The 25,420-nt window shown below is 42.4% G+C and overlaps 1 protein-coding gene and 1 pseudogene across 8 annotated transcripts in view; one reads left to right on the plus strand and one right to left on the minus strand.

The window, feature by feature from the left end:
* Positions 1 to 25,420, minus strand: part of ILRUN (inflammation and lipid regulator with UBA-like and NBR1-like domains) — a 105,173-nt gene that overhangs the window by 13,672 nt on the left and 66,081 nt on the right. For 4 of the 8 annotated variants that reach the window (XM_084966552.1, NM_001243026.1, XM_084966553.1 and 1 more), the window contains 1 exon segment: positions 6,870 to 6,973. The exons of 1 other annotated variant lie outside the window; for it this stretch is intronic. In XM_084966552.1, coding sequence (XP_084822678.1) covers positions 6,870 to 6,973 — 104 coding nt within the window. 8 annotated transcript variants of the gene reach the window in all.
* Positions 18,151 to 18,414, plus strand: LOC146401509 (small ribosomal subunit protein uS14 pseudogene; annotated as a pseudogene).

Below are 25,420 nucleotides of genomic sequence, written 5' to 3' on the forward strand. Positions count from 1 at the left end.
GGCTGGGAGGCCAGGAGGTGACTGGTGTTTTTTGTAATAGACTTTGTAGAACTCCTGGGCTCCTTAAAATATGTACATTGATAAATACCTATATCTATGTATCTATTTTGTCTTTTTACAGCCACACCTGTGCCATGTGGAATCTCCCAGGCTAGGGGTCGAATTGGGGCTGTAGCTGCCAGCCTACTTCACAGCCACAGCAAAGTGGGATCCGAGCTGCTGTCTTCGACCTACACCACAGCTCACAGCAATGCTGGATCCTTAACCCACTGAGCAGGGCCAGGGATCCAACATGCATCCTCATGAATACTAGCTGGGTTCATTACCGCTAAGTCGCAACGGAACTCCCACTGATAATTTTAACAATAAAAATTAAGTTAAAAAGTCCTCAGCACAGTGCCTGCCTGGCACATATTAAGTGCTCAATGAATGGCAGCTTTACAGCTCTGATTACTGCACTCTCACGGGCCCCAACCTGGGAAGAGTGTGCCTTTGCTACCTGTCCTTTGCCAGAGGAGAACACAAGCTGGGTAAAATATAAAGTAACAGTTTTCCTTCCAGCTTCTCTCCGAGCCATCTCTAAATCTTTCAGAGAAAGTGTCTGCACCTGAGAATTAAGACTCAGGCTTCATGGCAGTGGGAGGGTTATATTGCCCTCTGTTGCCATTAGCCCAGCTAAAGACACCAACCACCTGCCTTTGGGTCAAATTTAAATTCAGTGCCCTCTGAACTGGGCCCCATTCCACTGAACTCACCCCTTCTCATTATATTAATCTGATCGGCGACTTCAAAGGAGATAATAAGGTCCACAAGCCATTACATCCTGAGGCCCATGTAGTAAAAAGACTGGCTTTCCCCAAACTCCCCTGGTAACCTCTACTATGTTTCTAAACCCTCACCCAAAGAGAAATGAACTCTTCCATGCCCTGTCAGCACAGACAGCAGCTGGTTAAAAGAGAAATGGTTTCTGATATAATAAAAGCAGACTGGCTTCTGTAGCCCTGGATCCAAAATGTACTAAAGGGTGATGATGAGAGAGAGAGAGAGGTGGAGGGAGGGAGAGGAAGAAGAGCAGGTGGAAATGTGGGCAGGCAGGGCAGATGGCACTCGGCAGTGGCTGACGCTGAAAGAGCACGATGAACCTCCCCCAAAGATAATAACACGTTTCTTCTTCCGAACCAGCACTTGGCGGAAGTAATAACAGTGGCTCAGACGGTAATCAGTTTAAAGGAGGAGTAGATGACAAACACCAGCTCCAAACATTAAAAAAAAAAAAAAACATAAAATAAGAGGCATAGTCCAAGTAACAAAATAAAACGAATTTGGGATTTTTCCCCACTGCCCCAGTGTAAACCATTACTCTTTAGAAAAGGGAAGCAAAGCAACTGGGCTCTCCTAAAGAACAGCCCTTGGTTTTGTCCAGCCACACTCTTATTCCCAGCTGTCCTGAATCAGACCATTTGGCTGGTGTCTTATTCCTCTGTAAGGCTTTCTTAGAAAACATTTAGAAACTTTAAAAATTACTGGCAACTAAGAAATAGAAGTATCTAATTTCAATAGGTCTTATTTTCTCCTTCCTCACCTCTATAGATTCTTTTTTGCGACTCTAACACTGTCCAAAGAGAAGCTATCCTGGCCTCCAGAGAGGAGTCAGAGTTACAGCCCCGAGTCAACAGAATCAGCCCCTAGCCTACTCTGACTGTCCTCCTCAGAGGCTCCTGAGCTAATCACCTAAAAAGAATTCATGAGAACAGCACCTAACCTTCACCAATACTTGATCTGACTATCCAACTGGGACAGGTCAGCCACAACTCAGCTCACAATGAGGCCAGCCAATATTGAACAAAAGCAGAGAGTCAGATTTATGAATCTTTGCAGCAGGTCATCTTACACCTATTCACCTTTCTGACTCCCTCTGACAGCTCTCACACAGGAGGGACCAGGGTCTCTGGGCTGTGGGATCGAGCTAGGACAGGTGTTCCCACCTAGCGATTCCTCCCCCCTCCCCAACCCCTCTCTGCACAGAGCAGAGTCCAGAGAACATATGGTTATTCAAGGCTAGCTGGGGAAGGGCTGCAGGGGTGTTCAGTTCCTGGCACTGACCAGTTCCTAGTTCCATTATGTTGACATCCACACAGCCCTCATAAAGCAGGTGCATGAAGCAATCTTTTCATTTCATCCTACCAACCTTAGTGAGTTCAACTGTAATTATGGAGGCAGCAGGAAACTGTGCCTACCTCCTAAAACTGTTGTCATCGGCTTCCAGGAGCACTGTGTTCTTTCCCAGGCTTAATGGCAGGCAGGGAATTTCTTCATTTTATTATTATTTTTTTAACTCAGTGAATTTTATTGTATTTATAGTTGTACAACCATCATCACATCCTAATTTTACAACATTTCCATCCCAAACCCCCAGTCTATCCCTCTGCACCACAACCGGTCTCCTTTGGTAACCTAAGTTTTTCAAAGTCTGTGAGTCAGTTTCTGTTTGGCAAAGAAATTCACTGTATCCTTTTTTCAGATTCCACATATAAAGGAATTTCTTGAGAGTAAATCAAGTCTGTTGTCAACTCCTACCCATCCAATAAAGATGGCACCTGGGGAGAAGTGAAGACACCTGCCCCAACTCTAGAGTCCCAAGGGTCTCACATCTTTTCCAGTCACTTATAAATAAAAAGGGGGCTATTTATTATTAACACCACATGGTTGGTGCACCCCAAGAGTTTAAAAATAGTTTTTATTTTCATCAACTAGAAAAAGTAAGTCACTACTTTTTTTGTTTTTTCTTTTTTGGCTGCTCCTGCGGCATATGGAATTCCTGGGCCAGGGATCAGTTCCAAGCTGCAGTTGTGATCTAAGCCACAGCTGCTGCAAAGCCAGATCCTTAACCCACTGTGCCAGGCCAGGGATCAAACCTTCATCTTAGCGCTCCCAAGACGCCGCTAATCCTGCTGCACCATGGCAGAATTCCAAGAAATCACTACTTTAAAGACTCAACAAACAGGGGATCTCTTTAAAAAGAAGATGCCTCAGGCAATCCTCAGTTTACATTAAAGCCACTAATCTTAACTCTGCTTCTTTCACACCTTGGTGATATTGGTTATCAACTCAGTTAATGTTTTTGCTCAACACAGCCTCCAGCCTAAGGGGAAGATCTAAGGAGAGTTCAGGTTCATCTACTAAAACCTTTAGTAATGTGGCACCTAGATTTGAATCACAGCTCCGTCTCTTGCTAGGTGTGTGATACTGGGGCAAGTTACTTGGGCCTGTTGGAGCTTTTGTTTTCTTTTTTCTTTTTCTTTTTTTTTTTGTCTTTTCTAGGGCCGTTCCCTTGGCATATGGAGGTTCCCAGGCTAGGGGCCCAATTGGAGCTGTAGCTGCTGGCCTACACCACAGCTCACGGCAACGCCGGATTCTTAACCCACTGAGCAAGGTCAGGGATCGAACCCGCAACCTCATGGTTCCTAGTTGGATTCGTTCACCACTGAGTCACGACAGGAACTCCAGCTTTTGTTTTCTTATCAAAATTTGAGATGATACATGTAAAGTACTTGGAGGCATACCTTGCACACGCATAGGAATAACTAAAAAATAACTTTAGTATATACTTGATCTTGTCACTTTGTCAAATATACTCCTTCAAATGTCTGTTTTTTTTAGTGCTGTACCTGCGGCATATGGAAGTTCCCAGACTAGGGGTTGAACGGTAGCTAACAGCTTCCAGACTATGCCACAGCAATGCCAGATCCTTAACCCACTGAGTGAGGCCAGGGATCAAACCCACATGGATCCTAGTTGGGTCTGTTAACTGCTGAGCTGTGAAAGGAACTCCTCTATCTTTAAAAATAAATGTCTATTCTCAAGCCAAACACAAATGTTTAGAACTATGTATCATCTCTGCTTTATGATATCCATTTAACTATAGGCCCAATTTTTTTTAAAGTGATTTTTAATTATTTTATCCAAATGAATACATTGTAACCAATGGAACATATCTCCCATTGACCATCAACCATTATCTCTGGACCACACATCCCTTAGCACTTCAACTGTCCTCCTACCATCATCCTTCCTGTCTTTCCAAGTCTGTACATTCTCTGAAAAGCCCTTTCCATCAACTCCATCTCTATTTTTTTTTTTTCTCCTTTTTATGGTCGCACCTGCAGCATATGAAAGTTCCCAGGCTAGGGGTCAAATCAGAGCTGCAGCTGCCAGCCTACACCACAGCCACAGCAACACCAGATCCGAGCCGTATCTGTGACCTACACTGCAGCTCGAGGCAACGCCAGATCCTTAGTCCACTGAGTGAGGCCAGGGATCAAACCCATGTCCTCATGGATACTAGGTGGGTTCTTAACCCAATGAGCCACAACCAGAACTCCATCTCTACTTTATCTCTGCTTCTTTAACTCTAACCTGCAGCCATGCACACAAATTACACATTCTGACTGTGCTGTGTTCTACTCACCAAATGCATGCTTCATACTGACTGAACTGCATGCATGTCTCAGCCCCATACTGTACTGTTAGCTGCTGGCTAGTAGGGAAAACTTTTATTCTTTACGTGTCCTTACTCAGCAGTAGACCCTGCTCTAAACAGTGCACAGAAGTGTTAACAAACACTGGTAACTGCCTATATCCTACGCCATTTCTAAGGAGCCCTAAGAGGTGCAGCTGACTCAACTTTAGACAGAAATGCTTTCAGAGGACTTGCTAGTATTCACGTAACTGCTTTCTGAGTAAGATTTGGCTTAACTTAAGATAAAAAGGAGGCTCCAGTTTCTGTGGGTTCAAGTGCCACATTCTCGGTGCACTACAGCCAACTGTCTTATATATCATCTCCAGTGAGTACCTTTTCTCTGTGGTTCTTGCAAATGCTACTTCTAAATGGTCCTACAGTGCTTGTGAAAAAATTAGGTAACACTATGAGTTTGTCAACTTCAAGAAATATCTCAACAGCGTCACCATAGCCCAAGCCCTCCAAAACAGCAGCATGGTAGGATGCTGGTAGGTGATCCACTCTGACAACCTCCTACCCCCACCCCAGGCCAGGGCAGTGACAGAGTTAAAAGGCAACAGTCCCTACAGCCCTAAAGAAGATGAAAACAACTAACAGGTTCACAACTCAGGAAGATGAACGCAGTGCTCTGGCCAGGAAGCACCAGGCCTCTCCTGAGACTAAAGGGAGCAGGGAGGTCACGGCTGAGTGAAGGGGCTTCGGTGAGAAAGCAGTGGAGCAACCGGTTTTGCCTCCTCCAACTCTCTCACCTTCCCATCACACTCAATTGCCTCAAAGTTCTCATTCTAACAGGGCATGCTTAGCCTAGACTCTGTACCATCTCAATAGTCATACCCTGGGGGGTAAAAATTAAGGAAGAGAAATATGGACCAATGGGAACTTAAAGGGAAACCTTTTATGAGAGTATTAAGACATGAAGTCTTTCCTCAAATACGAGCAACTTATTGCCTTGCCAATTTACCTCCTTATATCCTGTATGACTAACATGACCTCATACTATCCTTTATAATGACCATCAAACCAATAAATAATTCTTTGTTACACTCCTTGTCAATGAGGTCCCTCTTACCAGACCATGTGGAGAAAGAGAATAAAGATCATCAGGTTTCTTTTCTTAATTTGCCTCTTGATCTAGACCACATATAAAGCACTGGTCAGAAAAATGCCATTCTTATAATAGAGCAAGTTGTCTCTCAAATAAACATCAATGCTATTTTTAAAATTTTGATGGTGAATGCCAACACAAAGCAAGGAGAGACCTAACAGCTATATGATTACACAGGTGGGACACTGGGCCTAATACACCACCATGTTAACCAGAGAACATTCACAGGCCCTGCCACACAAATCACCTACGACATTAGCTCGGCACCAAGGCTTTATTCAACCAACCAACACCAACGACCTGGAGCCAGCATCACCTCAGCAGAGTATGGAAGGTGCTCTTTAGTCAGCCAGCAGAGAGAAATAAACCAAGAAATCAAACTTCTAGAAGACTGTCTTGAACAATCAGAATACTTAAAATCATGGTTAACCTAATAAACAATTTTCTCACTGATTCCTCATGAATGGAAAGTCAAAATATGACTCGGGCCACTCTGGGTTGTGGGTCAGGAGGTAGAAGGTAGATGGGCCATGAGAGACTGGAAAGACATGCAAACAAGGTAAATGAAGAGAAGCCCAACAACATTTAGGATGAATAATTGAGCTTATCTTTTTCCTCAGGAAAAATACCCCATCCTAAACCAAAAAAACAAAGGAACAAGTTCCAAAGGTGGGCTGTGCTCTACACAGTATACATTTACTAAGTGAGGGATGGCTGGTGATATTTTGACTTTCTTTTCCTTTTTTTATTTTAAATGCTAAAGGTAAAAAACTTTGTTCTTTCAACACCCAAACCAGAGCAGAGAGACAGTAGTAAATTATAAACGTGGATGAAGTTATATCCACAGAACATGGAGAGAGGGAGGGGGGGAGGGGAGAAGGGGTAGGTTTTTGTGCTGTTGCATTGGCAGAGCTAAGCAGTCTTAAAGAACATTCGAGGCTTCTAGGTTTGCCATGAAGGGGTATCACAAATCCCAAGGCCCACCACCTACCCCTTCTCCTCTTCTCCGAGGGCACCTACCTTACTGTAAGTCACTACTGATAAGTTGTTTGCGTGACTGCTGGGGGACAGATTTACAGAGTTCTGTGAGAGTCTATTCTCATCTTGCTCGGTTTGGTCAGGAGCAGGAGCCCATGTGTTTTTGCTGATCGAGTCGAACCCGGAACCCCCAGGGTCTTTTAAGTTGTTTTCATCTGATTGTCGGTTCTTTTGGGGAGAGGCAAACGGGTTGAAGTTTCCTTCTACCTTGCGATGTGGCTGTGTGTTGAACTCCGTTTCAAAAGATGACAGCTGCTGCGTTACTCCTAAAAGTCCACCCACCTCCACACTGAGAATGACCCAGATGACATCTGAAACAAAAAGACAACTCAAGTCAATGCCAGGTACACCCTCAAGGCTCAAAGCAGCCACCAAAGAGAATCCTGAACACCACCTGAACCACAGAAAGACATGTTCCTCAATAGGCTAGTTCAGAAGCTTACTGACAAAGTAATTCAGTACATTTGTACTGCAGGGGTACACATTTTTGGTAATATTAAGTTCCAACTCTGGTACAAATTGAGTAGAAGTCTGTGGTGAGGCCCAAGAAACTATTTCTAAGCATGTTACAGTAGATTCTGATGCATAACCATAGCTGGAAATCACTACTCCACAGAACAATGATCAATATACAGAAATCCAAAAGCTATTTCCCCAGAATTATAAGCACTTTGTGGTTTTTACTTTATTTTACATGTGTTTAACTCGGAAAACTCATGGCAGGCATAATTCTTGAGTCAAAAAAATGCTTATAATTATGAGAACTGCCCATTATCAACCACTCCCTCCCCCATTTGGGGCAATTTAGAGTGACCATATGTTGTCAAAACCAGGACAACTGAGAGTAAGAGAGGGAGCTATTAATAATTACACCGGAGTTCCTGTCGTGGCGCAGTGGTTAACGAATCCGACTAGGAACCATGAGGTTGCGGGTTTGGTCCCTGCCCTTGCTCAGTGGCTTAAGGATCCGGCGTTGCCGTGAGCTATGGTGTAGGTTGCAGACGCGGCTCGGATCCCGCACTGCTGTGCCTCTGGCGTAGGCCGGTGGCTACAGCTCCGATTCAACCCCTAGCCTGGGAACCTTCATATGCCGCGGGAGCGGCCCAAGAAATAGCAACAACAACAACAAAAGACAAAAAAAGACAAAAGACAAAAAACAAAAAAAAAAACAAACAAATAATTACACCAGGACACAGATGTAAACCAGCACTAGATATATTAGAACAGATATCACCCTGGCTATTTTCACCATATATATGTTCAAACGACACCAAAATTTAGTATTCCTGAGACTTTCTGAAATAATCCAACTTACACCAACTTTGTCTTTCTGTCAGACAAACTCCACCATGTACTCCGAAACCATTAAGAGATCTGCCTTAAAAGTGCACCAAATACAAGGGCACCAAAGCACTTCTGGACATAATTCAGTTATTTCCTCAACTGCCAAAGCAAAGGGTTCACAAAGAAATGAAGAGAGAAAGCGGCAGTTTCCTTTGATGTTCATCAACTCAACTCAGAGAACAGTGGCATCTACTTTCCTGTTGGAATGTTTCAAAAAGCAAGTTACAGAAAGGCAAAGAAGCTTTTAAGTGTGAACTGTGCTGAAAACAAATACAAAAAACTGTCCAGGTTCCTAAAAAAACAGGAAAAGATAGAATCTCCCTGGTTAGCTGTGCAGTGGTCCCCACCGTCTGCAATTCACTCTGCATGGCTTAAGTTGTCCCTGTCAACAGTGGCCCAAACTAGCACATGGCAAGTGCCAAAAGTAAACAATTCAGAAGTTTTACACTGTGCACTGTTCTGAGCAGTGTGACGACATGTTTTGCTGTCCTGCTTCGCCCCGAATGGGGTATGACTTATCCCTCTGTCCACCATATCCTCTCTGTATATGCTACCTGCCCGTCAGTCGCTTCCTAGCCATCTGGGTTATCAGACTGACAATCTGGTATGGCAGAGCTTTTATTTAAGTCACCCTCATTTCACTTAATAATGGCCCCAAAGCACAAGAGTAGTGATGCTGGCATTTCAGATATGCCAAAGAGAAGCCACAAAGTGCTTCAGTGAAAAGGTGAAAGTTCTCAACTAAAGAAAAAAATCATATGCTAAGGTTGCTAAGACCTACAGTAACAAATCTTCTTTCGGTTTTGTCTTTTTGGCCACCCTGAGGCATATGGAGTTTCTGAGCCAGGGATCAGATCAGAGCCACCTATGCTGAAGCTGCGGCAATACCAGATCCTTTAACTCACTGTGCAGGGCTGGGGATTGAACCTGAATTCTGGTGCTTTCAGAGACATCAACGATCCCCTTACACCACAGTGGGAACTCCAGTAACAAATCTTCTTTTTTTGCTTTTTAGGGCCACACCCACAGCATATGGAGGTTCCCAGGCTAGGAGTCGACTTGGAGCTATGGCTGCCGGCCTATGTCACAGCCACAGCAACGTGGGATCCAAACCGAGTCTTCAACCCACACCACAGCTCATGGCAATGCTGGGGCCTTAACCCCCTGAGCAAGGCCAGGGATCGAACCCACATCCTCAGGGATACAAGTCAGTTTCATTAACCACTGAGCCACGATGAGAACTCCTCCAGTAACAAATCTTCTATCCATAAAATTGTGAAGAAGAAAAAAGAAACTTGTTCTAGTTTTGCTGTCACACTTCGAACTGTAAACACTAGAGCTACAGTGAGTGGTAAAAGCTTAGTTAAGAAGGAAACGGCGTTAAATTTGGACAATAAGATATTTTGAGAGAGAGACCATATCCATATAACTTTTATTACAGTATATTGTTATAACTGCTCAACTGTATTATTAGTTACTGTCACTAATCTCTTACTGCACCTAACTTATAAATTAGGCTTATCATAGGTAGGTATGCACAGGAAAAAACAGGGTATATATAGGGTTCGGTTCTGTCTGCGGTTTGAGGCCTACGCAGCAGGGGTCCTGGAATATACCCCCTGCAGATAAGTGGGGGACTAATGTATAGACAATATATAAGCCTAGAACAAATACACTTAAAAAGATAGTGAAGGAAAAACTGAGTAAAACCCTCTTGGGCTGTGTTTGTTCTCGATTTTCAGTTTGGGTTCTGCATCTAAGGAAGGGGACCTTAAGTGTCAGGTAACCATAAATACTCGATTTAAGATTAGTGGTTAGATGTATTAAGAATTTGGTTGTACCCAAAAAGCTATGAGACAAAACCCTAGTACGTGGAGATGCAGTGACATCTACTGTTCACGTGTATAAGGAGCAACTCTTTACAAGTCTTGTGAAGAGGAGGCTAAAGCCACTAGAAGCACTAGCAGGAATCAGAGGGATGGCATTCACTCCAGATACACTTATCAGTGTGTGAAACTAATGACACTTCCTCCCTGGGCCTTATCATACTTAAGCCACCGCACTCTCTCCACCTTGGCTATTTTTCTGTACTGTTTACAAATTCTACATAGCAGCTGTAAAAGGAAGGTCACTTAAGCCACTGATTTATAAACACCAAAAATAAACACTCCAGTTCTGATCCTCCAAAGTTATTACCATGATGGGTTATTATGAACAGCACAACATGCTTCTACATGGTATGATCTGAGCCCTCTAGACAACTATAGACCTCACATTTCAGAGTGTGTACATCCTACACATAGCATGTGTGGGGTTCTTTTTTGTTGTTGTTGTTTTTATGGCTGCACCCAGGCCAGGGACTGAATCTGTGCTGCAGAAGCAGCAACGCCAGATCCTTAACCTACTGTACCAGAGCAGGAAGTCCCTGGTTTCTTCTTCTTCTTCTTTTTTTTTTTTTTTCTTTTTGCCTTTTCTAGGGCCGCTGCCGCGGCATATGGAGGTTCCCAGGCTAGGGGTCGAATTGGAGCTGTAGCCACTGGTCTACGCCAGAGCCACAGCAATGTGGGATCCGAGCCATGTCTGCAACCTACACCACAGGTCACAACAACGCTGGATACTTAACCCACTGAGCATGGCCAGGGATCAAACCCACAACCTCATGGTTCCTAGTCGGATTCGTTAACCACTGTGCCATGATAGGAACTCCTGGTTTCTTATTTTTTGGGGTTTTTTTTGGCTTGCTTTTTAGGGTCGCACCTAAGGCATATGGAAGTTCCCAGGCTAGGGTATGAACTGGAGCTGCAGTTGCCAGCCTATGCCACAGCCACAGCAACGCGAGATGAGGGCCATCTCTGTGACTTATACCACAGCTCATGGCAACGCTGGATCCTTTAATCCACTGAGCAAGGCCAGGGATCAAATCTGCGTCCTCATGGATATTGGTTGGGTTCTTAACCTGCTGAGCTACAATGGAAATTCTGCCTCCCCCTTTTAAAAAAACCAAACAAAAAAGGTTGACCATTTCCAATTCTCATCAGAACACCTTGATAACTGAGATTAAAACTGCAAGCTATGGAGCTCCCTTGTAGCACAGTGGGTTAAGGATCAGGCATTGCCACTGCAGTGGTTCAGATTGCTGCTATGGTGCAAAGTTGATCCCTGGCCCAGGAATTTTCACATGCCATGGACATGGCCAAAACACCCCCCAAACCAAAAAACTGCCCACTAGATATTCTAGTACCTCTGATAATAAAATCACAGCTGAAAGGAGTCTTAGGAGTCATCTAATAGAACTGCTTCACTTTCTAGATGAAGGATCTGAGGGCTGGAGGTAGAAGTGAAGTGATGGGCCCAAGATCAACTTCAAGTTAGAAGCTGACCATGATGATGACCAAGAACTCCCAGCTCTAGCTCTTCAAATCCACACTTATTTCTTCCCAACAGGAGCCTGGGAAGCCAAGTGCCCAGGGAGCTATAGCTACAGTTAAGCCAGTCCCATCTCCCAGGCCATAATATCTTTACCTACAGACTTAGATCTTTGGCACTGATAATAAGAATGGCCCAAAAGGATGTCTTAGAAAAGTAGCCCAGAACGTAAAACCAAGTGTCAAGCCTAAATAGTCAGAGATTAGTAAGCAAATGGAGAAAATGATTTTAGGATGTCTTGCTTAAGGTGATTTTTAAAAAGCACCTGAGCCAGAACTTTGGAGCTACAATCTACTGTAAATATTATTTCATTCAACTTGTCCCTTTTACATATGAGAAAATCTTTAATAAGTATAAACTTCCAGAGTTTCTGTCGTGACTCAGCGGAAATGAATCTGTCTAGTATCCATGAGGGTGCAGGTTCAATTTCTGGCCTCACTCAGTGGGTTAAGGATCCAGTATTGCCATGAGCCGTGGTATAGCTTGCAGACACGGCTTGGATCTGGCATGGCTGTGGCTGTGGTTGTGGTGTAGGACAGGGGTACAGTTCGGATTCCACCCTAGCCTGGGAACCTCCATATGCCACAGGCGTGGCCCTAAAAAGACAAAAAACAAAAAAACAAACAAATAAAAAAACAACCCACAAACGTCCTTTTGTAAAAATGTGTAATAAATTACTAAAGAGAGAACATAACCTTTCATTTTTTAAGTTTAGACTATCAAAAGTGTAAAGTAAAAAGAAAGTATTTTACTTGGAGCCCAAGTCTATAATTTTTTTTTTTAATAGGCAAGAAATACATTTATCAACATAGGACTTTTGTGAGAAATGCAAACAGGGAGGCAAGGAGGCTCTGCCCCAAGAATCAGCTCTCAAGTCTATAATCTTAATGAATCACGCTGACATACAAAGACATACCAGATTTTGGTAAGAATGTTAAAAATATTTGCAAGCATCTAGCATCACAAGTCAAATCACGCCATAATAAACATAAACAAACACCTATGGCTTGTCCACTAAAACAGAATTGTTAAAAATCAGGACAATATTTGAAGTGGCAAATTTATTTCTTATGGGGATATTGGTTATAATGTATTTACAATGCAGGTACACTTATACTGGGTTGAACAAATAAATGAATGCTGGCTGCAAGGTTTTTCATTATCCAAGAAGGGTATTACCAAAAAGCAAGAAAAAAAGTCAGATTTGTTAACCACTGAGCCATGACGGGAACTCCAACCCAATGGTTTCTAAATGTCATTCTCCAATAAAAAGAACAAGGGCTTCTTGGAGAAATAGCTGATTCCGGGGCTGGGGCATGGAAGAATATATGGAAAGCACTGATTGTCTTGTAGTACCAGAGAGTAAGTACTTAAACACCAGAAGATAAGGGTGTGTAAGAGGGATACAGGAGCCACTAAAAGAGCTCCCTCTAGAGCTGGAGCAATCTAGGCAACAAAATAAATAATGCAGTCCTCGACTGTAACTCCAAGTATAAAATAAATAAACATGGGCCCATAGTTACACAAATAAATGGGGCAGAAGAGACAAACTTCCTTACAGAAGAATTTCGAATGATATATAGAGATACTCCCCCTTCTTAGAGTTGGAAAGGTGGAGTTTACCTGTAGACATCCTCCAACCCACCTTGAGGGTGGGCTAAATTTAGTGATGAGGGGAAAGAGAAAAGGAGTAACTTTATATTGGAGAAAGTGGCAAACAACTTAACCTAGAGACCAAGGTTAACACCATCAGTGATGTTATGCAAATATTAAAAAACCCTCAGCAGGGCGTTTCACTTTCGTAGTATTCTTCCCCAAACCCATAACATCAGTCTCATCATGTGGAAAACATGAGAAAAGGGCACTGGGGGGACATTATAAAGGATACTTTATATAGGATACTTGCCACTATTCCTCAAACCTATCCAGGGTTGTGAAAAACATGGGAAGACTGAGAAACTGTCACAGACCAGAAGAGATTGAGACACACAACAACTAAGTGTAATCTGGTTTCTGGAAGAGAAAAAATCATGAGTAGAAAACTGAAGAAATCTAAGTAAAATTAGGGGTTGAGATAATAGAATCTACCTATGCCGATGTCTTCATTCTAGCAAGGGTGCCATGATTATGGAAGGTGATAACAATGGGGGAAACAGCGTATGTGAGAATTCTGTATCATCTCTGAAACTTTACTGTAAAACTTAAAATTGTTCCAAAGTAAAGCCTGGAAGAAATTAGTATTAGAAAATTGTACTTTTAAAGATCCAGTTTACAAGGACACCTCAAAGTAGTTCAAACTGTGGCTGAGACTGAAATCTTACAGGTCTCTGATCTCTAGAACAACTGCCTTGGGCTCACTCCCCAAGAGCTGTGAGATGGTACCAGGAGATACAAGCTGGCTTCAGTCTGCATGTACACTGAAGATTTCCATGGAGGCCACTTATAGATCTGGAGGCTGCGGATTTAAATCCTTCCTAAAACTCAACTCATCTTCAAAGCATAACAGAAACCTCACATTTGCCCTAAGGATTGATAAACAACTTGGGTCTGTAGAGCTAAACAGGCACTAGTCAGCTGTGGAGCTACAAGCTACAGGCTCACATTTCATCTCCGCAGTAGGAAGGCTGGGTATGTGCCGAGCTTTAGGGGGAGAGGCTTGAAAGGAGAGTCTGAGTGCTGGTAGTCCAGTGGACTGAACACGCCCCCCAGTAGCTGGTGCAGAGGTCAGCACTAGGAGCAGGTTTCTTCAAAGTGCCAACTTCCAGTCTGTATCTCCACAGTGTTTACTCAGCACATGCCTTGCTCCCAAGACACAGGCCAGACACTCTGATACTTTCACTATCTATCAACATACGACCTACCTCAGCATCCAAGGGGGAAAATGGTAGAACCAGGTTCCAGTTCATCAGCTCCTCAGAGGACAACTCCTGACATCTGAGGCCCAGGCCCTATCTTCAGCAGAGTAACTGCTGAAATACTGCCTCTACTCACCTCTGCTCCCCTACCCATTCTCACTCCCCACCCTATCTTGCCACAGTGTGCATTAAACACTTATTCCTTAGGGAGTTCCCATTGTGGCTCAGCTGTTAACGAACCAACTAGCATCCATGAGGACAAGGGTTTGATCCCTGGCCTCGCTCAGTGGGTTAAGGATCTGGCGTTGCTGTGAGCTGTGGTGTAGGTCGCAGACGTGGCTCAGTTTGCATGTTGCTGTGGCTCTGGTGTAAGTTGGAGGCTAAAGCTCCAACTGGACCCTTAGCCTGGGAACCTCCATATGCCGTGAGTGCAGCCCTAAAAAGACTAAACAAATAAATAAAAACTTATTCCTTAATTTCATATTCCTCTCAGGAATTTCCTTTTGAAAGGCAAATGCCTCTAAAGGAACATATTAAGCTATCTTAATCCCATTATCAGATGAACCAATAGGCAGAGGTTCATATGGGGAGAAGAGAAGCCTAGGAAAGAACCTGGAAGCCTGGATGAGTTGAGACAGTGAGGGGTTGGTCCCCAGTGCCCCTAACAGCAAGAGGGCTCAGAAAGAAAAGCTGCAATGGCAGCAACAAAGAGACTATTCTTACTTCGAAATTTTTCCAAATCAGGTCCTATTTAATACCATGAGTTTTGGCTTTAACCTGGGGTGTGGGGGAGTAACAGCAATCATTTAATCACTTATTTATTTACTTCAACTCTTGGGAAATAATGATCTCTACTTCCCAAACCCAGTAAAATTAGTGTCATGAAACTGAAAGAGTGAAATTATGTCTGAGACAAAAGATGAAAATCGGCTCAGATTGGGGGGAGGGGAGGGAGGGACCAAAATTGCCGTTAACTGGGCTGAGAGGACAGACACAGAGAAAGGCAGGTGCAAAGATAAGAGGAAACATTATTTATCCTAAGGTCATACAGCAGCTTTACAATATATACTGATCCTCTCTTTGGCCCCCAGACCAGCTTCACTATAGCCATCTATTACTGTGGATATCCAACGATACACTGCCCTTCCCCAGGGCCTAAGCCCTAACTAATCTTCCCTTCTAATCCTGTCTCGGAAACAGCACCCAGTCCAAAACAGATCCCATATCTCAAGAGCCTCCTCTGGATCCTTCGGCAGAACCCAACACAATGCCGCCTCCTTCTTCCCTCTCCCTGTCTGGCACTTTGATGGTCCCCTGTGGGGCCTTTCCTTACCACGTAGGGCCATAAATCTGGTTTTGTCAGACTACAGGCTTGTTTCAGGTGACCTCTGAATCTAAAAGCCGTACTCTCTCTCCCCTCAGCCTCATTCCTAGAGGCAGAGACTCCACCCCTTCCTCCCAGGCTTCGCCTTTTGTAATCAGCTGATAGCTGGGCCCAGCCTTCAGCTGATAACATGAGGAAGGAGGGGTCTAGTCATTCAATGATAAGGAGGTCAGAAAAAAGAAAGAGAAGGAGCAGCCCCCAAAATAAAGGAAAACCAGGAGTACAGAGTGTGCTGGAAGCTTAGTGACAAAAGTGTTTCAGGAGAACAGAGTCATCAATTGGAGCCAGCACAACTAATAAATCAAGGAAGTTGAGAACGGAGAACACTGGATGTAGCATCATACAGGTCACTGGTGACTTTGAAAAAAGCAGTTTTAGTGGAATGATAGGGACAGAAGCCTGAATGGAAAGAATTCCTGAGACGAAGAAATCAGGAGGTGAAAACAGCCATTACTGACACTAAATTTTCCAAGGAGTTTTGCTATGAAAGAGAGTAGAAAAATGGGGAAGACGCCAGAGGAGGAAAACTAATAATATTAAATTATATGTAACAGCATGAAGTTTTTAAATAACTCAAATTTCCATCAAAGCGGACTGACTAGAAAAATAACATATCTACCTGAGGGAATACTCTACCGCCATAAAAAGGAATGAGGATTTCTACAGTGACTTACTTCTAGAACATATTATGAAGTGAAAAAAAGTAAGACGCAGATCAATAACTATAGTTATGACACTTCTTTATAAGAAAAGGGACAATACTGGAGTTCCCGTCGTGGCACAGTGATTAACGAATCTGACTAGAAACCATGAGGTTGCGGGTTCGATCCCCGGCCTTGCCCAGTGGGTTAAAGATCTGGCGTTGCCATGAGCTGTGGTGTAGGTTGCAGAAGCGGCTTGGATCCCACGTTGCTGTGGCTCTGGCGTAGGCCGGCAGCTACAGCTCTGATTAAACCCCTAGCCTGGGAATCTCCATATGCCGCAGGAATGGCCCTAGAAAAGGCAAAAAGACAAAAAAAAAAAAAAAAAAGAAAGAAAAGAAAAGGGACATAATTATATATCTTTGCTGGTGTTTGCAAAACAAAACTTAACACTGAGTGGATAATCTATAAATGAATAAATAAAATGAAAACCTATACGAGGACAAAGGGACTAGCTGAAGGGGACAGAATGGAAGGGAGACTTAACTAAATATATCATTCCAAAATTAGACTTAGGATCACAGAAATGTTTTACATACTCAAGAGAAACAAAAAACATTAGGTCAAAAGGGGGTAAGAGTAAGGATTGGAAATAAAAATACATTTTCTAGGATGGCAACTGGCACAGGTAGGTGCTCAACAAATAGAAAATTATTTATGCAGAAGTACTTAGCATTGTAAATGACATTTAAAAAAAAAGTTGTGATGCCCTGTTGGAAGTTAGAGTCAATGCTGAGTAATGTCTGATCATTGGCTATTTCTAACTGTAGCTGGAAGACTCTTAACAATGACAGTAAAACAGTTTTCATATATAAAACCTAAGAGTTTATGATACCTACAAAAAGATCATATAATCTTTAATGAGCACCAAACCCTTTCTCTAAAAAATTGGCAATTAAAGGTAAAGGCGCTTAATCTAGCCTTATCTGTAAAAATGAATTTCAGGAAAAATAAGCCATTGTGATGAAGAAAAGTTTCCTCCCCTGGATCTACTCCAGCTAATATGTGTGGGGAAAAAACTGCCACTTCATAATCCCTAATTGAAATGATTCAGGCAACAATCAATGAACAAAACCATTAGGCAAAATGTTGGCTGAAGGGGAGGACCTTTGGAGGAATCCGGCTATCACAACCTGAACCCTTCAATTGATTTCAGCATCACTAAGAGCCGACTAACTTTGAAAAAGAACAAAGTTGGAGGTCTCACGCTTCCTGATTTCAAAACTTACTACAAAGCTACAGTAATCAAAATTGTGTGGTAATGGCAGAGAGATAAGACATGTAAACCACAGAATAGAATGGAGAACTCAAAAATAAACCCTCACATTTAACATCAAATGATTTTCAACAATAATACCAAGACCATTCAATGGGGAAAGGACAGTGTTTTCAACAAATGGTGTTGGGAAAATTGGATATCCACATGCAAATAATGACTTTGGATGCTTACTTTATACTGTATACAAAAATCAACTCAAAATGGATCAAAAACCTAAACATAAGAACTAAAACTCCTAGAAGAAAACAGAAGGAAAGCTTCATGGCACTGGATTTGGAAATGATTTCTTAGATATTACACCAAAAGCACAAGGAACCAAAGAAAAAAGATAAATTGGATTACATCAAAATTACAACTTCAATCCATCAAAGGACATAATCAACAGGGTATAAGGGCAAAGCCATGGAAGAGAGAAAATATTTGCAAATCATAGATCTGATAATGCAAATACCCAGAATATATAAAGAACTCCTACAAAATAAAATAACCTAATTTTAAAATGGGCAAAAGGCCTTTGCTTCACTGCATCCAAGAAAGCAAGACAAGCCACCAGCAGATTTACTGAAGCCACCTAAGAAAATTAGGCCAGAGTTCTTGCTCTTGCTGAGTCTGCTCAAACTTGTACGGTCTGAAATACAGCCTCAATATGTACCACCTGTGTTCCCAGCAGTACACAAAGGATACAGGCTTCATTAAGTTGGACCAAGTGAACTTCCTTGAATGGGTCATCAGGACATCGACCTTAGCGCAGAAACAATGTTAGCTCTTTGTAAATTAAAAAACAAACAAACAAAAAACCTTTCAATTGAGTGTTTGTTTGTTTTTTTTATTTTTTTTTTTTTCTTTTGTTGTTGTTGCTATTTCTAGGGCCGCTCCCACGGCATATGGAGGTTCCCAGGCTAGGGGTCCAATTGGAGCTGTAGCCACCGGCCTACGCCAGAGCCACAGCAATGCTGGATCCGAGCTGCGTCTGCAACCTACACCACAGTTCACGGCAACGCCGGATCGTTAACCCACTGAGCAAGGGCAGGGACTGAACCCGCAACCTCATGGTTCCTAGTCGGATTCGTTAACCACTGCGCCACGACGGGAACTCCCTCAATTGAGTGTTTTAATGTGAATGGAATAGTCAACTGACTATAGAAATCTCCTTTTAAAATTTACTATTATCTTCTCAATAGATTCATCTTAAAACAAGTGTTTTTTCCCCCCTCAGTTACAAAAGTATTCATGCTAAGGGGGGAAATGGGCAAAGGACTTGAACAAACTGAAGGACCTAAAAACATAGGTAAAGTTGCTCAACATCATTCGTTAGAGAACTACAAATCAAAACCAGAATGAGACACTACCTCACACTCATTAGGATAGCTACTGTCAAAAAACAGAAAACAAGAAGTGTGGGCAAGGATGTGGAGAAACTGGAACCCTGTACACTGTTGGTGAGAGGGTAAAATGTTAACAGCCACTATGGAAAACAGTATGGCATGTCCTCCAAAAATTAAAAATAGAATTGGCCATATGATCTAGCAATCCTACTTGTAGGTATATACCCAAAAGAACTAAAAGTAGGGTCTCAAAGAGGTATCTGTATACCTGTTTTCATAGCAGCATTATTCATAACAATGAGGTATACTTATGGAGACAACTATTCCTGGCAGAAAAGATGGAAATACTAACATTGTAATAATTTACACTTTTACATCCTACTAATAAAGCATAACTGAGTGGGTGATAGCACAAATTGCAGAAAGTTAATACAGCATGAAAGTACATTTAAGCAACTTAAATTACTGATTTAAACCTCAAAGTATAATTATGTTTAAAGATAATGCAGGGAATCAAATCTATAGCGCATTAAGAGCCAAACATATGTAACAGCATTTTAACAATCATTTTGCCATTAATTTTGAAAGGCACTTAAATATAACATTGGATAAAAAGCCTTAACATTTAAATATCGTCCATTTTACATGCAAGTAAGTAGGGAAATGGCTGGTTTTCTTATTCCTTCACTACTTCTGCTGAATATATCAACCAATCTGACTGGGACACCCTTGATGCTTCTCGATACCCATAACTTTTGCTTTTTTTTTTTTTTTTTTTTTTTTTTAAATGGTCCCAGCTGTGGCATAAGGAAGTTCCTGGGCCAGGGACTGAATCCAAGCTGCAGCTGCAACCTATGCAACTGTAAATGCCAGATCCTTTAGCCCACTGCTCCAGGCCAGGGATGGAAAACCCGTGGCTCCACAGCAACCCAAGCCATTGCAGTCTGATTTTTTAGCCCACTGCACCAGAGCAGGAACTTCTGTATCTGCAGTATTTTTTATGAAAGGGTAATTTAAAATAGAATATTTAAACAGAAGTATTTCCAAATAAGTACTTGTTCAACAACCAGAAAGTCAAATTTTAGACTAGCAACTGAATTCCTTAATTCAATCTTAAATAGTTCCACTAAGGAGTTCCCGTCATGGCTCAGTGGTTAACAAATCCAACTAGGAACCATGAAGTTGCAGATTCGATCCCTGGCCTTGCTCAGTGGGTTAAGGATCCGGCGTTGCCGTGATCTGTGATGTAGGTCGCAGATGTGGCTCAGATCTGGCATTGCTGTGGCTCTCACGTAGGTGGGTGGCTACAGTTCTGATTAGACCCCTATCCTGGGAACCTCTACATGCTGTGGGTGTGGCCCTAGAAAAAGACCAAAAAAAAAAAAAAAAAAAAAGAGGAAAAGAAAAGGTATGTTCCTCTTGGTATACAAGCTCCATAGGTGATGTTTAACTTAAGACCCTGATACCTTTCTACAGAGTTACTATGTTTCTCTGAATACTAAAAAGCATAATAACAAGACATCAGCCCCATTTGACTTTTTTTAGAAGCCCAAATCCCATCTTTAACATAATTATGGCCAAAAAGGGTAAAACAGCATTACCGATGCTAATTAGTTATCCTCTTCTGTCCTAGAGAGCTCTGTTAATGCACTGAATCAACTCTGCTCTCCCCCCTCCTCCTAAAAGAGGATGGGCTTTGTTTCTGGCTTCAGGGAAATTTCTTCTAGTCAACATCATCATCCTAGCGGGACCAAAGTGAGAACTAGCAAAATAAAGAAAACAGTAATACTCATCCACCCCCAACATTATCTCTAAAAAGAACCACATTACAGACAACGCATTCACTGTCAAGTCAGAGTCAGACAAGATTCTTCATTCTCCTTTCGCTTTCTTCTTCATCTCTTTGATCTTACCCAATCTTCCTAAGCACCTCTTCCTCTTCATTTCCACTGCAGGCCCTTAACAGGCTGAAATATTTTCCTAGCTTGAATATGGGCACAGAGCTGTGAGGAAATAAATGACTGTTCACCCCAAGACTGAAGTAGCAACGTCCACACACAGGGGATCCCAGGACTCACTCATTTGGAGGTCTCAGTCCTAGAAAGAGGGAATCACCCTTACCCCTTATCACAACTGAGGTACAGAGCAATGCACCTTTTGGTCTGGGCCAGGACAGCCTGATACTCATCTCTCCTGTGGATGTAAACATTCCTCGGAGCACCATCACCCTCAGTCCATCTCCCACTCTTTTACACTCAGAACCCTCAACTCATGCCAACCGCACAGCCATGCTCAGCTAGAGTTTATGCTTAATTACTGCAATCTGGAAATGTGATACCCTGTCACCCATATGAATCTATTTAGTTAAAACACTGCATATCTGGGAATGCTCTTTCACATACCATTTGACCTAGGAAGTTATTACTTTCTAACGTTTATTATTTATTATTGAAAAGAACTTTTATTATTTTCTTAAGACTTTATTTTTAGAAGTAGATGTAGGTTCACAGCAAAACTGAGAAGATTACATACACCCTCTGCCTCCACATATATGCAGTCTCCTTAACTATCAACATCCCACAGCAAAGTGGTGTTTTTCGCTACAACTGATAGACCTACACAGATCACTGTCACTCAAGAGCTACAGTTTACATTAGGGTTCACTCTTAGTGTTGTACATTCTATGGGTTTTGCTAAATGTATAGATATCTTTCCACCACTATAACATCATACAGAATAGTTTCACTGCCCTAAAAATCCTGTGCTCTGCCTATTCATCCTTTCCTCCCCTAGTCCCTGCTGCCAGAGTTATGCCTTTTCCAGCATGTTCTATAGTCAGAATCATACAGTACTTAGCAGTTTGAATTGGTTTCTTTTATTTAGTAATATGCACTTAAGGTTCCTCCATCTTTTTGGGAACTGAAAGTTTGTTTCTTTTTAGTGCTGGATAGTATTCCACTGTCTAGATGTAGCAATGTTTATCCATTCACCTACTGAAAGACATTTTGTTTACTTTCAAGTTTTGGCAATTATAAATAAAACTGCTATAAACATTGTAAGAATATTTTAGCTTTTTTTTTCTTTTCTTTTTTTTTTTTTTTTGTCTTTTTGCCTTTTCTAGGGCTGCTCACGCGGCACATGGAGGCTCCCAGGCTAGGGGTCGAATTGGAGTTACAGCTGCCAGCCTATGCCACAGCTCATGGCAATGCCGGATCCTGAACCCACTGAGCGAGGCCAGGGATCGAACCCGAAACCTCATGGTTCCTACTTGGATTTGTTAACCACTGAGCCATGACGGGAACTCCAACTCTGTAAGACACTGCCACATTATCCAATAAAGTGGTTGTACCATTTTGCATTCCCATCAGCAATAAATGAGAATTTCTGTTGTTTCATACCATTGCTAGTATTTGGCATTATCAGTATTCCAGATTTTAGCCATTCTAACAGGTGAATGGTGGTGATTTAAATGACATATGATGTTGAACTTTTTTTATATGCTTATTTTCTATGGCGAGATGTCAGTTCAACTCTTTTGCCTGTTTTTTTAATTGAGTTGCTTTCTTACTATTGGGTTTTAAGAGATTTTTGCATATTTTGGATAATAGTCCTTTATCATATGAGTCTTTTTTTTTTTTTTTTTTGTCTTTTTGTTGTTGTTGCTATTTCTTGGGCCGCTCCCGCAGCATATGGAGGTTCCCAGGCTAGGAGTCGAATCAGAGCTGTAGCCACCGGCCTACGCCAGAGCCACAGCAACGTGGGATCCGAGCCGCGTCTGCAACCTACACCACAGCTCACAGCAACGCCGGATCGTTAACTCACTGAGCAAGGGCAGGGACCGAACCCGCAACCTCATGGTTCCTAGTCGGATTCGTTAATCACTGAGCCACGACGGGAACTCCCATATGAGTCTTTTTCTTCTTTTCTTTTCTTTTCTTTTTTGCTTTTTAGGGCCGTACCCACAGCATATGGAGGTTCCTAGGCTAGGGGTCCAATCGGAGCTACAGCTGCCAGCCTACACCACAGCAACTCGGGATCCGAGCCACATCTTCAACCTACACCACAGCTCACAGCAACACCAGATCCTTAACCCACTGAGCTGGAGGCCAGGGATTGAACCGGCAATTTCATGGTTCCTTGTAGGATTTGTTTCCACTGCACCAAGATGGAAATGCCCCAGGTAAGTCTTTTATAAATATTTCCTCCCAGTCTCTGGCTTGTCTTCTCATTCTCTTGACACTGTCTTTCACAGAGCAGAAGTTTTTAATTTTAATGAACTCTAGCTTATCAATTCTTTTATTCATAGATCATACCCCTTCGGTGCTGCATTTAAGAATTCATCACCTGGGAGTTCCCGTTGTGGCTCAGTGGTTAACGAATCCGACTAGGAACCATGAGGTTGCGGGTTCGGTCCCTGGCCTTGCTCAGTGGGTTAACGATCCGGCGTTGCCGTGAGCTGTGGTGTAGGTTGCAGACTCAGGCTCAGATCCCGTGTTGCTGTGGCTCTGGCGTAGTGTCGCAAGACAGGTTTCCTTGAAAACTCCATCTTGTCCTTCTTTACTTTATCCCATCTTCTTGTCTTATTTTATCCCATCTTCCTTCTTGGAAAAACAGTCACAGTGCTGGTAAATGACTTAAGCTTAAGAACAAAGACCTAAAGGCATGAGGACTTAAGCTTAAGAACTTTAAGAACTGTTATGTGCCTAGAGGTCAGAGTAAGAGCTTAACCCTTTACCACCTAAGTGGCTTTTTAAATAGTAAAAGAACTTATATAATAGTAAATAAACCCTGTATCATCCACCCATAGCCACTCCTCACTTGATCTCATCTAAAGAGCACAATAAAAGCAGTGTGGATTCTTGAGGCAGGGCTCTCGGTCCCTGAGACCTTGAGTCCCGGCTCCCACCTCTACTTAAGATAAATGTCTCTGTGTCTTGCTTTATGTTAACTATTTTTCCTTAAGTTCCACAGCACCCGTTCTTCAGCCCCATCCTGCTGAGCTGGCTCCGGCAGCGTAGGCTGGTGGCTACAGCTCTGATTCGACCCCTAGCCTGGGAACCTCCATATGCCTCGGCAGCGGCCCAAGAAATAGCAAAAAAAGACAAAAAAAATAAAAATAAAAATAAAAAATAGGGAGTTCCCGTCGTGGCGCAGTGGTTAACGAATCCGACTAGGAACCATGAGGTTGCGGGTTCGGTCCCTGCCCTTGCTCAGTGGGTTAATGATCTGGCGTTGCCGTGAGCTGTGGTGTAGGTTGCAGACACGGCAATCTACAATCTATCAATCTTGTATCCTGCAACCTTGTTACAGCTGAGTTTAGTTACAGGATTTTTTGTTGTTGTTCATTCTTTCAAATATTGCCAGCTGCCCAAAAAAGTTTTATTTCGTCCTTCCCAATCTGAATACTTTTTATTTCCTTTAATTGTCTTACTGCACTAGCTAGGACTTCCGCCATGATGATGAAAAGCAGTGTACTTTCCCTTGCTTCATTTCTTTTTTCTTTTTTTTTGTCTTTTTTGCCTCTTCCAGGGCCACTCTCATGGCATATGGAGGTTCCCAGCTAAGGGTCTAATAGCAGCTGTAGTCACCGGCCATGGCCACAGCCACAGCAACACCATATCCGAGCCATGTCTGCGACTGACACCACAGCTCACAGCAACGCTGGATCCTTAGCCCACTGAGCAAGGCCAGGGATCAAACCTGAACCTGCAACCTCATGGTTCCTAGTCAGATTCGTTAACCACTGAGCCATGATGGGAACTCCCCTTGCTTCATTTCTGATTTTAGCAGAAAAGGTCTAAATTCTCACCGTTAAGTATGATATTAGCTGATGACTTTTTGTAAATATTCTTATCAAGCAGAGAAAGACACCCCTCCTCTATTGTAGTTTGCTGGAATTTTAATCATGAATAGCTGTTGGGTTTTGACAAATGGTTTTTCTGTATCTACTGATATGAACATGTGGATTTTCTTCTTAGCCTATTGATGTGATGGATTATATTGTGATTTTTGAATGTTAAACCAGTCTTGCATATCTAGGATAAATCTCAATGGTCATAGCATGTGTATTTCTCTCTATACATTGTTGTATTTGACTTGCTAATATTCTGTTGAGGATTTCTGCATCTACGTTCATGATTTCATTTTCTTGCACTGTCTTTCTGATTTTGGCATTAGGGTAACACCTCACAGTATGCATCAGGAAGTATTTTTCTACTTTAATCTTCTGGAAGAGACTAGAGAACTGGTAAATTTCTTTCTTAAATGGTAGAATTCACCAGTAAACCCAGATGAGCCTGGTGTTTTATCCTTTTTAAGATTATTAATTGTTGGTTCAATTTATTTGATATAAGCCTATACAAATTTTTTATTTCTTCCTTGTGTGAGCCTTGACAGATTGCACCTTTCAAGGAATTGGTTCAATACACCTAGGTTATCAACTCT

This window comes from Sus scrofa, chromosome 7, assembly GCF_054392235.1.
Source record: "Sus scrofa isolate SSC_HxYL_T2T_F1_AM1 chromosome 7, Sscrofa_HxYL_maternal_Yorkshire_Landrace_v2.0, whole genome shotgun sequence".
Taxonomy (NCBI): Eukaryota; Metazoa; Chordata; class Mammalia; order Artiodactyla; family Suidae; genus Sus; species Sus scrofa.